The 17,771-nt window shown below is 49.6% G+C and overlaps 2 protein-coding genes across 14 annotated transcripts in view; both read right to left on the bottom strand.

The window, feature by feature from the left end:
• Nucleotides 1–128: 128 nt before the first annotated feature.
• On the bottom strand, nt 129–5,942 carry Atp6v0c (ATPase, H+ transporting, lysosomal V0 subunit C). 6 transcript variants are annotated; one of them, NM_001361532.1, is made up of 4 exons: nt 5,867–5,942; nt 5,470–5,550; nt 963–1,146; nt 129–872 (listed from the first exon to the last, which is right to left on the bottom strand). In NM_001361532.1, the coding sequence occupies exons 2-4, from the start codon at nt 5,546–5,548 to the stop codon at nt 668–670; spliced, it is 468 nt and encodes a 155-aa protein (NP_001348461.1). In that variant the 5' UTR covers nt 5,549–5,550; nt 5,867–5,942; the 3' UTR covers nt 129–667. The 6 variants fall into 6 exon arrangements, with proteins under 6 accessions (NP_001348461.1, NP_001348460.1, NP_001348463.1 ...); NM_001361531.1 differs by having other exon boundaries at nt 5,758–5,942; NM_001361534.1 differs by lacking the exon at nt 5,867–5,942 and adding an exon at nt 3,778–3,847 and having other exon boundaries at nt 5,470–5,714.
• Nucleotides 5,943–11,694: 5,752 nt separating this feature from the next.
• Tbc1d24 (TBC1 domain family, member 24) overlaps nt 11,695–17,771 on the bottom strand; it is a 30,132-nt gene continuing 24,055 nt past the window's right edge. For 5 of the 8 annotated variants that reach the window (NM_001163850.1, NM_001163847.1, NM_173186.4 and 2 more), the window contains one exon: nt 11,695–17,659. In NM_001163850.1, the coding sequence (NP_001157322.1) occupies nt 17,505–17,659 (155 nt within the window). In that variant the 3' untranslated portion in view covers nt 11,695–17,504. The remainder of the gene's footprint in view (nt 17,660–17,771) is intronic. The other 3 variants (NM_001163849.1, NM_001163851.1, NM_001163848.1) reach the window with 1 other exon arrangement.

Consider the following 17,771-nt stretch of genomic DNA (forward strand, 5'->3'; position numbering starts at 1 on the left):
GGGCCAGGTCGCATCACGTGACTCTCAGCTGAAGGGGCTGTCACGTGGCCGCGGTGCTCACGTGGTGGCGACCACATGATGACAAACCCTGCCAGGCCCGCCCACAGAAGCGCCAGAACACAAGCCAGTCACATCCGAGAACTTTTATTGGACACAGCTGGGAGCCAGCTCTGAGGAGCAGTAGCACTCTATCCTCCACCCTGGCTGTTCAGGGCAGGGGGAAGGGTGGCTCCATCCAAGGAGTCTCAGCAACAGGAACCCCACAAGGCAACAGTCTACTAATGATTACTATATAGTTGGGAGACAGGAGCTGCTCCACAGACGCATGAATAGGTCAAATCTTTTATAAATAAACATCCAGTGAAGAGAAAAATGACAACTCTAGTTCATTCTTATACACAGGAGCACTCTAGGGCGATGGGTGGGGTAACCAGAGGCTGACTTCGTCACTGGTCAGGGGCCTGGGTGGGAGATGAGTGGGCCCGTATGTCCACAGCACGGTGCAGTAGGGGCAAGGCGGGGGCGACAGACAATGGGCACTAGGACACTGCACATTTACAAGACCAACTACTGAGGGGCAGCTGCCCGTGCATGTGTCAGGCTGTTCGTTCTGGAATGAGGAGGGGTGATCTTTACATCCTATCCTGTGACTGATGGTGGAAAAGGACTACTTTGTGGAGAGGATTAGGGCCACGATGAGACCGTAGAGGCCAAGCACCTCCGCAAAGATGAGGATCAGGATCATGCCCACGAACAGTCGAGGCTGCTGGGCAGTGCCCCGAACACCAGCATCTCCGACGATGCCAATGGCAAAGCCAGCAGCCAGGCCACTCAGCCCCACACTCAGGCCAGCACCCAGTTGAAGAAAACTCCTGGGGAGAGAAGAGACACAGGTTGTCAGCAATCTGCCTGTCCACAGGACAATGAAGCACTTCACCTGGGAGGAAAGGCCCAGCACTCACCTGTAGAGGGTGATGCCATCAGTCAGGGAGTTAGCGATAAGTACTGCCACCACCAGGCCGTAGATGGCGATGATCCCAGCCATAACCACTGGGATGATGGACTTCATGATCAGCTCTGGCCTCATGACTGACATGGCTGCGATGCCAGTGCCACTCTTGGCTGTGCCATAGGCGGCTCCCATGGCTGTGGGAGGAGAGAGTAAGTGAGCCCAGAGCAGCTTTTTCCATTCTGCTCCCCAGGTTCCCACCCATTACAAGAACTGAGGCGGGCAGCCAAGCAAGAGCAGCAGCCACTTCTCTTCCCACTAGCAGAGCCATACCTCCAACCTCCTGCTCTACTTCCGCCTGCAGTTCTTCCTGTGGTCATGGGGGCTCGTTTGCTGTGAAACCAGACTTTGTTCCCTAGCACTCCCCTTCCCTAGCTTGTGATCTCTGGCAACATAGTCACGTGGAAGAGGCGGCTGGGCCAAGGAGAGCCTTGCTCGAGACTCTGGCAATCCCTGTCCCACACCCTAAGCTCCAGGCACTTCCAGCATAAGAGCTACATGTCAGCTGCCCAGAGGCCACTCCAGTGTCAATCAGTTCCTGCCTAGAGTCTGCCTACAGTGGGGCCTTCAAGCCTTCCCAGACAGGACAACAGAGTTATATCTGTTTCTTCTGGTACTGCCCCCCCACTTCAACCTCTCCAAGAGAGACTGCTACCCTTCCGGACTTTGTTTCCCTCTCCTATCTTCAGGTCTTGAACTCCAATTCTTCTCATTTCTGCCACTTGTCCTCAGACCCTATAAGAAATATTGAGCTACTAATATGGCTGACACTGGAGCCTCCAAAATCTTTGCCCAGGGCACCCATGGCCATTGTGGGGGAAGTTGTGCATAACCCAATACACAGAAAACAACATGGGCCAGAGGTAAAAGAGACATGAACAGCTCCAGCCCCTCCTCTATATGACTTATGGATCTCACGGAACCACAAGATGTCTACTGTGTGCCCATCACTGAGTAGGGAAAGAGTCAGAGACCTCTGCCTTCTCAGAGCTCAGGAACAGCAAGAAGACAGTGACCCAACACAACAACATATTCAGCAAGGAAAGAGAAAAGGCCTAGGGGAGCTATGGTGAGGGGAGGAGGGTCTAAAAACAGATCACAGAAACCAACCAAGTATACGGGAAGGTGGTAAAGTGAGCAGCAGAGGCAAACCAAAGGGCAAGGTTCCTGACAGCACATTCAGACCCATGCACGACAGGACTAGGGGAGATCAACTGGAGGACTAGGGGAGATCAACTGGAGGACTCGGGGAGATCAACTGGAGGACTAGGGGAGATCAGCTGGAGGACTAGGGGAGATCAACTGGAGGACTAGGGGAGATCAACTGGAGGACTAGGGGAGATCAACTGGAGGACTAGGGGAGATCAACTGGAGGACTAGGGGAGATCAACTGGAGGACTCGGGGAGATCAACTGGAGGACTCGGGGAGATCAACTGGAGGACTCGGGGAGATCAACTGGAGGACTCGGGGAGATCAACTGGAGGACTCGGGGAGATCAACTGGAGGACTCGGGGAGATCAACTGGAGGACTAGGGGAGATCAACTGGAGGACTCGGGGAGATCAACTGGAGGACTAGGGGAGATCAACTGGAGGACTAGGGGAGATCAGCTGGAGGACTCGGGGAGATCAACTGGAGGACTCGGGGAGATCAACTGGAGGACTAGGGGAGATCAACTGGAGGACTAGGGGAGATCAACTGGAGGACTCGGGGAGATCAACTGGAGGACTCGGGGAGATCAACTGGAGGACTAGGGGAGATCAACTGGAGGCAGAACAGACAGCTTGTCTTTTCTACAGATTCTTAGAGGCCCAGACACTGTCCAACAAAGATCTGCATCTTCAATCCCTGAGTCCACTTCAAGAGATAGTTCCTGGAGCCATTCTGGTCACAGTGCATTTCTTGGGCCCTACTGAAAGCCAAGTCCATGCTGAGCTGTATCACGTAGTACAGAAAGTGTGTGTTCCAAGGGCTCACACTTCTGAGGCATGCTTGAAAACACCAAGAATACAGGTTGCCGTGCAGTACTTTAAAGGTGAGATCTCAACACAACTCTGTACCCCAAAAGGTGATACTCCAAGAAAGGTGAGTGAGTCAGGTCCTTCCCCAAAGTATAGATCATGGAGCTGAGGATGGGTGACAAGAAGATAGAGGATGGAAAACAGGGACACTGTCGGAGATCAGGGCAAAAGGAGGAAAAAAATTTAGCCCAGGCCCAGACAGTAGCAGCTACCCAGAAGAGCAAGCATGATAGGCTGCAGAAGGGAGACCTGCTGAGAATGCTAATTTAATACAGCATGGTCTGGAGGCACTTCCAGGAAATCAACAAATACAGGGAGGAAGTCACAGAAAATACAGAAAAGAAGTAACTGGCAGTTTCATGGAGAACATGATGAGGAAAGAACAGGATATTTGTCATAAGGGAAAAAAAGGGAAGTTAGATTGTTAGCATGAAACGGAGGCCTCAAGGATGCGTTAAAGAACAATGGTCTGAAAACTTGGTTAGTTAAGTCCAAGGGAGACCAAGGGTCAGTCACTGAGACGAAGCTTGGAATTCTCCCAGCAGCAACATCAGAGGCTGGAAGGATTTCTTTACGTAATGGGAGGACAAGACATTGTACAGAATAGCATGCCTAAAAGGAAAAAAAAGAAGTCAGAAGGTGATTCAGCTGGACAAGTAAGAGGCTAACCCCCACAGGACTGTGAGACGCTGGTGTGAAGGATCAGACAAGGAAAGCCGAGGTCAGCTTGCAATAGTGCAGACACACCTGTTGGCCAGCTTTAGCACATGCAAGGTCTTCATACAAGAGATCCTAGAAGCTGGGTGCAGAAAAAGAACTGTGGAGAAATTTGGAGTTGCAGGAGCCATCGTGACAACCAGAGCATGACACCCACATGGTCAGGGATATATTGCTGTGTTCCCTGAGACTCCTCCACTATCTGGGAAACAGTATGGACTCAAGAAAGATTTGCTGGATTAATTTATGAATGAGTGACAAAAATTAATCATAGGTGGCTAAAACAGGGGAACCTATGGACACATTATTCTGGGTGCAAAGAGCAGAAAAACATGCTTGGCAGCTTTCTCTAAGGAGACCTGAAGTGTGGGGAGAAGAGTCGTGGTGGGAGAGGAGGGAAGGAGAAGTCCAGGCCACATCTCCCACCACAAATGACCACTTACTCTAATGCTGTGGGTACAGCAGGGCTCTCTCAGCAGCACCTGACAGGTCCAGGCAGGGGAGGTCACCACTGACAGACAACCCTCTACCCCAATCTGCACCCTACAGGTGTTTACAGTCAACAGACACTGTTTGGAGTCCAAACTCACCAAGTACCTGCACAGAGAACCAGCCTCTCCATTTGCCAGGTAGGGTGGGGCAGGGCGAGGTCAGTTAAGCCAAAGACCAGACCTTCCAGGGGAGGCCCAGGCCAGACCAGTCCCCGGCCAGGGGCTGTGACTTACCTCCCTCAATCCCACATTCTTGGGTCTGGCCCAAAGCTTTTCTCCCAGGAAGGCCAATTTTCACTAAAATTTGACACTGAAGAATTGTCAAGGCCCAACTTCAAAAGCAAGATGCCATCAAGAACCTTGCTAGGCTTTTCCTTTTCTGGGCACGGAAGCGTCGCCCAGTTCCAGCCCCTCACCCCCCTAGAAGAGGAAGGTCATTCATTCACTCATCCATTCATTAGGTCCAGGGCTGAAGATCAAAGATGTAATCGTGTAAATGCAGGCACTCTAATGCCGCCCTCCCACCCACCTCAAAGCCCAGATCCCCAGCAGCCATCCACTAAAGTGCTCCTACCTAGGCCAAACCCACTTCCATAAGCTCTAACCGGAGTCCTTGCAGGTTCCCAGGACCAACCCCTCAGTCCAGTTTTCCTAACCAACCCACACCGATGACTGAACTATTGGGAAACCGAGACAAGCCTCAACCGGAAACACCTGCCTCACCCAGGGTAGAGACCCACCTGACCCCGGGCAGCTGGGCCGCCATAAAAGCAGGGCTTGTGAACCTTAGCGGGGACCCAGGCTCCCTCCAGCCAAGAGGCCAGGGACTCCCGTCCTGGGCCTGCCCCCGCCTACGGACTGGCGCCTTTCAAGATGTGATGTCACACCTGCCTGCAGAATGCGAGGGGGCACAGCATCGCGCGCCGCCCCCCGCGCCCCCCACCCCACCCTCATTCCTACTTCCCAGGACTAAGATGGCAGCCACACTGCCGCCCCACCCCCACAGAAGCGAGGCACAGGAGGCGGGCTGATAAGACCCGCAGCCGGATCAAGCCCCGTGCTCCACAAATCCATCAGTCCCCACCACCCCCCCAAACCTGCGCCCGTAAGGCCCGACACCCACATAGCTGGGAATGACGTCAGAGTGACGTCACGCCCAACCCCCAGTGAGCAGCGGTCTAGAGTCCCGCATCGCTTCGGCATCCCCTGCTCCTCCTGCAGCGATGCTCACCGCTGAAGACCATGGCGGACGAGGCGCCCATGACACCGAAAAACGAAGAATATTCGGGGTTGTTCTTGATGTCAGCCATGTCTGCAAGCAGGGAAAAGACAAGCTCAGCGGGCGGCGGCGAGCTAGGACAACGGGACAGCGAGCGAGGAGGCAAGCGAAGATCGTCGAGGCAGCGGATGGGAAGGCGACCCCGCCAGTCAGGCGCTGCGCTCTAAATACCAGCACCGCAAAGCAAGATGGCGGCCGCGCTCGCGTCACATGATCTGTCCCCGCCCCCACGGGCTGTACCACTTTGCGCCGGTGGGGGAGCGAGGCTCCAGGCTCGCCGGCAGCCCTTGGACAATTTATGGGCCCTGGCACCAGTCCTCGGGGCCCGGGGCCCAACGCTCAGCCTTGCCTGGGTCTTCGCTGGCCCGCGGCTCCACGCAGTCGTCTTCTCGAACCCTACGGGTTTTGGGATCATCGGTCCCCCGGGGCGGAGCCGTAGCGCTCATATTAGCATACAGGGTGGAGCGAACGCTAGCCCACCTTCACTGCGGCTGCGCAGAACTCACCGGTGTTCGAGTACCCGTGTTCGTTTTCCCTGTGTTCACTGCTCACGGACCTCAGGCACTCCTGCTGCATAAGACTCAGGTTAAAGTAGTGACATCTAGCAGCACTACAGAACTTATAACAGAAGAAATCCCTCGTGTTGGGCTTCGCTGTCTCCGCCAACCCCCAGGAATACCACGCCCCACCTCTCCGGGCTTTAAAGTGCAACAGCCCTAGGTGTTCTGTAGTCACCTTCTTCCATACCTAGGCTCCTGCAGATTCAGGCCCACCGTATTCCCTTTAATTCCGGTGGTGGTTGTGGGTCCCTCACCTGACCCCCTCTTGTATAGCTGTCTGCCCACAAAGACGTAGGCATGGCTGTTTTTCTATTTATTTTTCTACTTTATTTTTGAAACGGGGTTTCACTGTGAAGTTCTGGTTAAGCTGGAATTTGCCATGTAGACCAGTTCCGTCTTGTCTGCCTCTTGAGTGCAGGGGGTTAAAAGCACCCTGCTTGATGGGCTTTCAGCATTGACACCTGTGAAAGGTAACCCAGATTTCTGAAAGTCTCAGAAAGACCTGATTGCCCTTCTAGCACCCATGCAAGGCCTACCTGTGCCAGGCCTCCTTTCTAGACCACTGATGGAGGACTGGTTTCCCCAGCAATGGAGTGGCTAAGGCTACCTCTGCCCTCCAGATACCCTTGTAGCAGCTTACGCACCCCAGCTGCCTGCCTTCCTTCTACCTATCAACTCAGGCTGCCTAGTTTCCTTTACCCTTCCCTCCTGAGCAGCCACGACCTAGCCTAGACCTCCCTTGAAACTCAAGGTCACATTCTAAGACCAGTGGGTTCTCCAAGTGGTCTCAATGCTAATACCTCAACTTCTCCATGCAGGCAATAGAGACACCTTCCCATCCTGCTACCTTCTCAGTCCTACATTTCACAGCAGAAAACTCCCTGTGTCCCCTTCCCACCTTGGCTGAATCCAGTCTACCACCCTTTAAACTGGCCCGTAGAAGAGCCTTTGTCTTGTTTCAGAGAGGACGTTACTGAGAGCAGCTTTAGCCCTTCCTCCACCCTCTCTTGCTCCATTCTGACTTTTGAAAAGAGGAATCTTCACTCTTGCCCCCACGCCTTCACCCTGTCTCTCTCCAACTCCTTGCCCTTGCCAAGGTCACACTTCCTTTCTAAGCCAGCACACAGGGCCTCGGTACTGCTATCTCCAGTGCTTCCTCCCTCTCCCCCTCTCTTTCTCCTGTGTGCCTAGAGCCTGAAGAAGTCAGAAGAGCTCGTCAGATCCCCTAGAGCTAGAGTTAGTAATGCCTGTGAGATGCCAGGTAGGTGCTGGGAATTGGACAGAAGTCCTCTACAAGAGCAGTGAGTGTTCTTAACCACAGAACCTTGCTTTAGTCCCCATGGGTTTTTTGTTGTTGTTGTTGGTGGTGGTGGTGGTGGTTTTGGTTTTTGGTTTTTCGAGACAGGGTTTCTGTGTGTAGACCAGGCTCGCCTGGAACTCAGAAATCCGCCTGCCTCTGCCTCCCAAGTGCTGGGATTACCATGCCCGGCCCTTGGTTTGTTTTCTATTCAGCACTTAATATCCCACAATTCTTTGCTGCTTAATCATGTGCTAGGTAGGTCCTTCTTGGTGCGCTTCCCTTTGCTGTCTGCTATCCTCCAGCACCAGTTCCCAGGTCTCCTTACTTACTACTCAGAACCCATTTTCCCACAGGAAGTCCTCCTGACATCCCCCATGTTTCTCCTCTCCCTCCCCTAAGTGTCCCCCTCTGGCCCTTGCATCGAAGGTTGTTGTGACTTTTTTTTTTTTTCAGACATCCAGTAGGGTGCCCAGATCTGGCCACCCTAGTAACAGAGCTAAGCACCTAACTATATGTCAGGGCCTATGCTGAGGCATTTGAGGTTATTGTCATGCCTACTCTTAGTCACTGGTTAGTGAGACAAACCTAGGAAGACTAAGAGCCTTCCTCCAGTCACCAGCTAACAAATGAAGGAATTACAATTCTGGTCTAGGGCCCGCGCTAGTGGCTGAACTACCAGGTGAGCCACCATCTCTCACTTCGTTCCATTTCAAACCTCCCACCCAGATCTTCCAGGCACTGTGCAGGGCCTCTACTCTGAGTGGACTCTAGGAAAGAAACCACAAGAGTGCATCCCTGCCTTCTCCTTTACTGTTACTTCCCCCTTGGCATGAAATCATAGGTCATGAGTTCTGGCCTGTCACTGTCAGTGGGGATTTCCAGACACAGAGAGGGAGGGGCTTGGAAATGCACATCAGAGACCCATAAGGAAAGGGACAGAGATGGAAGCTGGGCTCCTTAAACAGCCGATGGCACTTTCCAAAGGTCCTAGAGAGGAGGCAGAGAAGTTCAGACACTTCTTAACATCCCAAACAGCCGTAAACTGGAAAGACCAGGGAAGCTATTCCCAAGAAGGAAAGACCAGGCTTGAGAGTACACAGCTGTCACCTCAGCACCATGGGCTCTGAGGCAGAAAGACTGTTAAGTTCGAGGCCAACCTGGGCTACATTGTACTGTCTCCAAACAACAACAACAAAAAAAAAGGGGGTGAGACAAAAGAAAAGAGAAAAAATGGGAGGAACAAGGGGAGGGGGAAGGGAAGTAGACAGGGAGGGAGAAGCAGTAGCCTTTACAGGAACATCAAGAACCGTGTGACCCAGGAAAAGCCCTGCAGCAGCCTCCTTCCAACCCACCACAAAGGCATGGGGGTGGAGAGAGAGGAACCTGGGTGAGATAGAACCACGTGTGGCCCAGACATGGCTGGTGGAAACATTAAATAGCATAGGTAACGGTACTATTCTGAAAAATGGAACATGATCAAAGGCAGCTTGTTCTTTTTTTTTTTTTGGTTTTTCAAGACAGGGTTTCTCTGTGTAGCCCTGGCTGTCCTGGAACTCACTTTGTAGACCAGGCTGGCCTCGAACTCAGAAATCCACCTGCCTCTGCCTCCCAAGTGCTGGGATTAAAGGCATGCACCACCACTGCCCGGCGGCAGCTTGTTCTTTAAAAAAAAAAAAAATTAAACTAAAAACTAGTTGAGCCATGTATGGCAGTGGACATCTGTAATCCCAGTGTTTAAGAGGCTGAACAGGATGGGAAATCTTGAGGCTAGCCTGGGCTATACAGACATAAGGGTGGCACTGTAGAGTGTGTGTTTAGCAGCGTGCATAGGGTCCTGGATTTAATTCTTAGCACCAGAAATAAATACCTATAGACTACGGATCAAAGAAATAACAACAGGGAGGGCTGGAGAGAAGGCTCAACGGTTAAGAGCACTTGCTGCCCTTGAAGAAGACCTGGGTTTTAGTCCCAGTATCCATATGACAGCTCATGGCTGTCTTGTAACTTGTTATAGGGAGTCTAACGCCATCCTCTGGTCCCATGGCACACGGGCATATGTGCAGGTGATCACCCACAGAAATAAAAACCCCTGCTGCTCGTGGTGGCACACTCTTTAGCCTTAGCACTCAGGACTCAGAAGTAAAAGGATCTCTAGGAGTTCAAGGTCAGCCTGGTCTACATTGCAAGTTCCAGGAGAGCCAAAGCTACATATGGAGACCTTGTCTAAAATAAAATAAAAACTAATAAAGTCCAATAAACACAGAATCTGTCTTGCTCTGCTTGGGCTCCTCGATAAGTTTGAATATCACATGGTTTGCAAATCTACACTGTTTCTATGTATCAGACCACAAGAGAGACACTAGATACATATTTACAAGGCAATGGTTCTAGAGACAGAGAAACCCTTCCTTCTAGCAAAAATTCCAAACTTCAAGAGTGCAAGAGTGATTGGTTCTTAACGCTGAAGATAAACAGGCAGGCAGTGAGGCAGCTCTGCCACTAGGGGGCATAGGAGATTAGTTTACTGTAACCTTGGCTCTGGAAGCTGGTTGTCAGGTGTTGAATAAACCCCAATCTGTCTTTGACCCTATGTTTCTCCACTTGGTAGTGGGAACACACTATCAGGAAAGCAATGCTGAGCTGGGAGCCTGTTGTGGGAGCACACGCGACCCTGGACAAATCTCCCAAAGGAAGCCAGAAATGGGTTTGCTAGATAAAGGGATGTGTGCCCAGAAGGAGGATCTGGGGCTCCGTCATGAGGACCCAGAAAAAGCTGATCCCTAAATTAAGTCTTAAAAGATGAAAAGGTTGCAGGGTGTGGTGGCGCATGCCTTTAATTCCATGCATGGTAGTAAAGACAGATGGATCCCTGAGTTCAAGGCCAGCCTGGTCAACAGAGTGAGTTCAGGACAGCCAGGGCTATACAAAGAAACCCTGTCTTGAAAAACAAAAAAGAAAAGAAAAAAAGATGAAAATGTTTAAAACAGGAAAAAGATGCAACCCAGTTTTCTTCTTTGTGTACATGTGTGGGAGGCTTAATGTAGCCTAGGCTGGCCTTGAACTCCTGATCCTCTGGCCTCTTAACTCCCAAGTCCTGAGCTCACAGGTGTGCTCCTTGTGTTTGTCCATGACTCAGTGCCAGTCACAGGATGGTCCTGAGCACTGACAGTAAGAGGAAAGAGCAAGTTTAGGGAATGCTGGCAGTGCAGGACAAACCTTGGAGATGCCCTGTACCAAACCAGCAGTGCAGCAGCTGTTTATTCTGCAATGTCCAGCACTCGTGCCCCGGAGGGTGGAGGGCAGGAAAGCAGCAGTGTTTTAGGAGCTACACCAGAGCCCAGTCTTCCACCAGAAGGTGTTTGAGCAGTAGTAAACAGCCTACAAACAGCGGTTCTGGATTCCTGTGAAGAACTGCAGAAAACCAGTGCTCACTGGAGCAATGCTAGTGTAGTCCTAGGGTCAAGTCTCTGCTGGCCTAGTAGACAAGCACTTCACAAACTGGGTTAGGCCTCCCAGCATCCTCTGAAGTAACCTGCAACACAGCAAAGCCCTTGTACTAGGAGACAGCAAAGGAGCAGACCACAGGCCATATTTACCCTTGTGGCCAATCTGGGGATGAGAACTAGAGAAGTTGGCTGCCGCTGTTTCATGGAGAAGCAAGTGGGGTCCCAGAGGAGTTGCAGGTACAGAGCCCACAAGTCTTACAGGGAGGAACCAGGCAGGGTAGTTGGCATTTGTGTAGAGTTCAAAGGAAAATGTTCTGCTAGGCCTGGTTGTATAGGCCTATAATCTCCCCTACTTGGATGGGCTATTGGTTCAAGGTCTGTCTGGGCTACAGAGTGAGTTAAAGGACAGCCTGGGTACTCTAGGACACTCTGTTTCAAGCAAGAAAGTAAAACAGTATTTAAAGAGGTATACAAGGCATTAGGAAAGATGTCACTATTAACTTATACAAATGTCCGAGTAAAACAGTCTCCTTTTGCATGAGAGATGGGAGTTTGCCTTTTGATACTGAGTTTTGTTTCACAGGAACCAAGATGACTGGAGATATGTGATGACGATTCCTGACAGTGGTCCTTCTCCATTTACTCCAAATGACGAGTTGTGAGGACCAAAAGGCAGAAAAGCAAGGTCAGGAAGCTGTGGCTGGCAGTGCAAATCCAGCAGAGGCTATACTTGCCTCTGTGCAGCCTCGTCGCTTTAGCTCTACTTGATCGATCCTTGGTCTATTCCTTCTCAAGAGGTAAACAGTATATCCTGCGAGAAAGGTGTGACGAGCCTCCCACCCTGTACTCTCATGACACAGATGTACAAAGATACCTCTTCAACAGATACTAACTTTATTTAGGAAACATACTAACACTAACCAAATCACTTATTTTCACATCACAAAGTTGTATATTGCTGCAAGTCCACACTTTTGCTTTGTAAGCACGAGTATGCTGGCTACTCATCCAGACACTCCGATGGTCAGCTGGGGACCACATTGTTTTCTGTTTCTTTTTTTTTTTAAAGATTTATTTATTTAGTATACAGTGTAGTACACTGTACTGTCTTCAGACACACCAGAAGAGGGCGTCAGGTCTCATTACAGATGGTTGTGAGCCACCATGTGGTTGCTGGGAATTGAACTCAGGACCTCTGGAAGAGGAGTCAGTGCTCTTAACCACTGAGCCATCTCTCCAGCCCCCTATTTCTTTTTTAAAAGATAAGGTCTTTATGTAAGCTAGGCCAGCCTAAAACTCCCTGTTAGGTCAGACCAGCCCCATGCTTGCAATCTTCCTGCCTCAGTCTCCTGAGCGCTGAGATGACAGTGCAGTGTGACTCCTCTAATTGGTGGCCATTTGTCAAAATCCATAACTACAAGGTTTAAAAGGCAAAATTATGCTTTGGAACTTCTCCTTAGGCCTTCAGCTTACAAACTTTTTTTAAATCTTTCTTCTTTGTTTGTTGTTGTTGTTGTTTTGAGACAGGGTTTCTCTGTATAGCCCTGGCTGTCCTGGAACTCACTTTGTAGACCAGGCTGGCCTCGAACTCAGAAATCCGCCTGCCGCCTCTGCCTCCCGAGTGCTGGGACTAAAGGCGTGTGCCACCATGCCCGGCTTAAACCTATATTTCAATTTTATGTTTATTGTGTTTTGCCTGCATGTACGTCTGTACACCACTTGCATGCAGTGTTCAAATAGCCCAGAACAGGGTGTCAGATCCCCTGGAACTGGAGTAACAGATGGTTGTGAACCACAATTTAGGTGTTGGAAATCAAACCGGGATTATCCAGACAAGCAGACAATGCTCCCCCACCCTACTCCCAGAGACAAGGTTTCTCTGTTTAGCCCTAGCTATCCTGGAACTCACTCTGTAGACCAGGCTGACCTTGAACTCAGAGACCCACCAGCCTTTGGCTCTTGAGTACTGGAACTAAGGCACCACTCAGCCAGTGCTCTTATGAGCCATCGAGTTCAGCATATAAGCTCCTGAGCGCATCTCCAATGTGGTGGTATAATGCACAGCAGAGGTGCTCTGGTCTCTTCACATAGGAAAATAGGCTAGGCAGCAACTGCAGAGCAGACAAGCAGCACACCAATGGATGCCTTCCTTTTGTTGTGGTTGGTTCCTGACATGTCACAGATTAGCCTATCCATGTGTCCACTGGCTGCTTCCTTAGTCCTACATACAGTATTCACAATTTCCATGCAGATCAATAAATGACCAAGCCTTCAAACAAGTATCATTTGTCTGTAACAACGTAGCCATGAGACACTGCATCTAACACCTACAGCACAATCAAAGATTGATGTAACAAGGGAAGTCATAAAAGACTCCATTTATTTGTCTGTTTGTTTGTTTATTGAGACAGGTCTCTTGTAGCCATAGCTAGCTTGAACTTGTTCTGTTGCTAAAGATGATTTGACATTTCTGCCTCTACCGTCCATGTGCTGGGATTATAGACACACACCAGGCCCAGATACGAATCTTAATACCAAAATTATCCTTTACACTTCATATGCTTTCCAGCCTGATGGAAATACTGTGGGGAAAGAAGTGTAAAGCCTGTTTGGCACTCATGCTTGACATAACAACTTTGTCACACAGACCTGAATAGAGCTATGGAGGAGCTAGCCCTCTCTGAGGTAGTTGCTACAGAACTTCAACCTCAATAGTGACTTAAAAACAAAACAACTAGTACAATCTGTAACTTTCTAGATTTAGTGAAGATATGAGAGAGCAGGTCTCTGTAAAACTGCATGTATTCCTGTACAGTCAGGGGCACTGCACCACAATAATGTCTGTTTTATCTTTCCCTTCATTTTTATTTTATGTTTATGAGTGTTTTGACTGTGTCTGTGTTCTACATTGGCACAGTGCCTACAGAAGCCAAGAAAGGGCTTAGATCCCTAGGAACTGAGTTATAGATAGTTGTAAGCCATCATATAGATACTGAAAACTGAACTTGGGTACCCTGGAAGGCCCAGTGCTCTAATTACTGAGCCTTCTCTTTATCCCCAGCCCATGTATGTATGTATGTATGTATGTATGTATGTATGTATGTATGTATGTATGTGTATATACACATATACATATATATTTTTAAGACAAGGTCTTATTATGTAGCCCTGGCTGGTCTGGAACCTGTTACATAGAACAGGATGGCCTCAAACTCTCTGAGATCCCCCTACCTCTACCTTCTGAATAATGGGATTAAGAGTCTGCCACTAGGCCAATTGTTTTTTGATGTTTATAGTAGACAAGTGGATGAGAGTCTATAAATTCCATCTCAGCAATTCTGATGTAAACTGAAAATCAGTTCAATATATAAATGTAGGGCTGAGGGCATGGCTCAGTGGTAGAGAACTTGCCTAGAATGTATAAGGTCTTAGGTTCAATCCTCAGCATCTCAAAGGGAGGGGGCACAAAACCTAAATTGTCAAATATAAAATATTTAAAGAGATCAGAAAACCTCTACGAACTCAGAAAATGGGTAAAGGACATTTAAAGATCTGAAATCCAGAATGCTCTAAAACAAACTGCACTGAAAAACTGGAAAATAAAAGCAGACAGCTTATAAAAAATAGGAAAAATTAAATAGTAATTTTAGTTTAATAATAGAGAAATTAGGATGGACGGTGGTGGCACATACCTTTAATCCCAGCACTCAGGAGGCAGATGCATCTGTGAGTCAGAGGCCAGCCTAGTCTATAGATTCTGTTCCAGGATAGCCAGAGCTACACAGAGAAACCCTGTCTTGAAAACCAAAAACCAATATATATATATATGTATATGTATATATGTATATATATCATATGTATACATATATGCATACATATATATATACATATCATATGTATACATATATGCATACATATATATATATTCTTAAAATGCCAACACCTAGTGTTGTATCATAAATTACTTTAAAAATGAGCTGATTATCACCAGGCATGGTGGCACACACACACACCTGTAATGCAAATATGTAGAGGATGAAAGCAGGAAGATGAATCCAAGGGCAGCTTCAGCTACACAGTTAGTTCAAGGCTAGCCTGAGCTGCATGAAACTGACACTCTTGTCACAAACTAAACCAAAGCAAATCATAAACTGAGCTTCTGAGGCTCCGACGGCATATGCTATATATTAACAAACTTGGTTAGTTTAACGAATGGGCTTAAATTGGATTAAGTATTTGTTTTAAAAACAAATGTTTGAATGCTGCTAAAATATAACTTCTTATACAATGCCATCACATTTTGGCTTGGTTTTTTTTTAACATCAAAAGCTAATAAATAATAGAAAACATTAATAAAATAAATACTAAGTGAGAACACTTAGTAGTATCAGATAAGAACAGTGATAAGAATAAAAATATAAAGAAAACAATACACACCTTTTGGTAGAAAAGTCAGAAAAAAAAAGGACATTAAATTTAAAGAGCTGGGTATGTTGTGGGAGAAAAGCTAAGAACTTTGCTTGTGATGTGATCATGACTCAGCATCCATCAGTCTCCTTGGGCTAGACCCCTGGGACTGCCAGTGGGGGCCACACAGAACACAAGGTCCACCACCAGTCTGGAACCCTGCAGAGCCCCGCACATACTCCCAATTAACGTCATTGCTTCTGAAGGCTTCTGAGTCTCAGTGGTAATGCATGGGTGAGCGGCAAGAGCTCAGCCTGGGAACGTCCTGGGGGCCTTCTGGCAGGAGCCCGACTCAGAACGGAGGCAGTCAAACTCAAAGCGCTCAGCTGGGCCTAACACCTAGAAGCCCAGCAATGAGGAGGCTGAGGGAGATCATGATTTTTGAGTCTAACCTAGGCTACATAGCAATTTCCAGGCTAGCCTGGGCTACATAGGGAGTTCCAGGCCAGTTAGGTTAACTAGTAAGATCTTGCCAGAAACAAAAATCAAGATGGTGTTAAATGAACACCAGAGTTGGAGGTCTAGGCCTCGGCAGTGGGCTCAGGGGAAGTGGGCATTGAGGCTTATAACCTTCTGTAGAGGTGAGCAACAGTGGTTCCTCTTCACTCTATAGAGTCACGCGAACCCATCCTGGAAGCCAGCATGGTGGGGGAACTTGTCCACTGTGCAGAATCCAGAGTTCTAGATGCATGAGGCTCCTTTCTGCCCTGCCTCTTCTGCCACTGTGGCCGTGCAGAGAGCTGGTGTGAATTGGTGGAACAGGGAAGGATGGACCTTCCCCAGCGAAAGTGAATCTCAGCGTGGAGACAAGCACTGGCCTGACACATGCTGACTCTCAAGCACGCCAGACAGTCATGTGGAAGCTAGGCGCCTGTCCTTATGATCCCGACTTCCATGGCCCCAGCAGAGCCATTTGGGCCACTGCTTCTTCTCTCTTCCTCTGTGGCGCCTAGACCCTCAGGACCAGCTGAGGGAGGTCACGGGGAAGAGGAGCTTGCGAGAGTCCTCAGAAGCAGCACCTCCCTTGGCATCCTATGTGCACAGGCTGGCATCCTATGTGCACAGGCTGGCATCCTATGTGCACAGGCTGGCATCCTATGTGCACAGGCTGGCATCCTATGTGCACAGGCTGGCATCCTATGTGTACAGGCTGGCATCCTATGTGCACAGGCTGGCATCCTATGTGCACAGGCTGGCATCCTATGTGCACAGGCTGGCACAGGGCTCAGGAAGCACAGACATCCAGAGACCTGAAGGCCTTAATAGGGGCAGGGGTAGCACACAGAAGATACAGTACGTGGTCGGCCACAGTGCCAGCTGAGGGATCAGGTCACACAGGTGAATCAGATGCTGTGTGAACGGGTCCAGGGGAGCACAGGGCCTGGGGAGAAGGCAAAAAGCTGGATGGGGACAAGCATGCCATGCTTGGTGGGCCTCAGTCACTGTGACAGAGGAACCAAGTACAAGAGTCACCAAGACTACAGAACTTCAAGGAGGCCACAGGGATGAGAGGCAAAGGCCTCAGAGTCTAGTCAGCTCTGAGAAGAACTCTGGAAATGGAGCTGACTGGCCAAGGTGGTCAAAGAAAGTCTCTCCGGAGGCCACCTTCAGGTGTGGACTCGCAGCGAGGCGCAGCAAGAGCTTCAGGCTCTGCAGAAACACAAAGACAAAAGACAGTTCTCCAGCCCTCATTCCATCTCTAGACTAGGGGGAGCTGCAGAACTCACAGACCCTGCCCTTCCCAATCCTACCCTACACTACAGCAGCAAATGTACCCCTCTGAGGGGAACCTCAGAGGAGCTGCAGGGTCAAAGCACCAGCAGGGGGGCACCATGGGCCCACATTTGGCAAGAAGATTCATTTGCCCTTTTCTTATAAGGGGCTGAGGCTCAGGGGCATGGAAATGTAGCCTTGGCAATTGTGGGTACAGGACACCTGGCAGAGCCAGGGCCCTGGGTGAGGGCAGAGGGTGTCTCTTACAGAGATGCTAGACAGGGCTGAGGGTTCAAGAGCTCAGAAGCAGGAGGGCTCAGGAATCCTAACCTAAGTCCAAGCCAGGGCCAGGCCTGGCGTGAGAGACTAACAGCCCCACTGCACAGCAAACCTTTCCACTTTCTGGGGGTGACGTCTCACTCACTCCCTGCTCCCTGAAGAGGCAGCCGGGCCTCTGTCCCATCACCCCACAATGTGGCTGTCACCATCAGTGCGGGCCCGTCATTCGGTGTCAGGGTCTTGGAAGCCCCAAGCCTCCACAGCTGCGATGAGGAAGTTCTCAGAGCAGAGGGGCTGGTTGTTGAATGTGTCACAGTGTCCAGTGCGCCCTCGATTCAGGTCCCCATCAACGTAGAGTGCTTGACCACCTCCTCCCCCTGTGGGATGTGCAGGGGAACAGATGTCTTTCTGCTCCAACAACCACCCTTCCCTAGATACCCCATCGTTTTTGTCCTTGAAGGGTCTGCTAAATAGTAATCGCAGGAGAGA

The sequence above is a fragment of the Mus musculus genome, chromosome 17 (assembly GCF_000001635.26).
Source record: "Mus musculus strain C57BL/6J chromosome 17, GRCm38.p6 C57BL/6J".
In the NCBI taxonomy this organism is placed as follows: Eukaryota; Metazoa; Chordata; class Mammalia; order Rodentia; family Muridae; genus Mus; species Mus musculus.

Bases quoted from the DNA above. Each gene is read 5' to 3' on its own strand.
- Atp6v0c (NM_001361531.1), bottom strand. From the start codon at position 5,932: ATGATCCCAAAACCCGTAGGGTTCGAGAAGACGACTGCGTGGAGCCGC. The intron at 5,551-5,757 runs GTACAGCCCGTG...CCCTGCTTGCAG, and splicing joins TCCCCCACCGGCGCAAAGTG to ACATGGCTGACATCAAGAAC. The intron at 1,147-5,469 runs GTGAGCATCGCT...CTCCTCCCACAG, and splicing joins GTCCGCCATGGTCTTCAGCG to CCATGGGAGCCGCCTATGGC.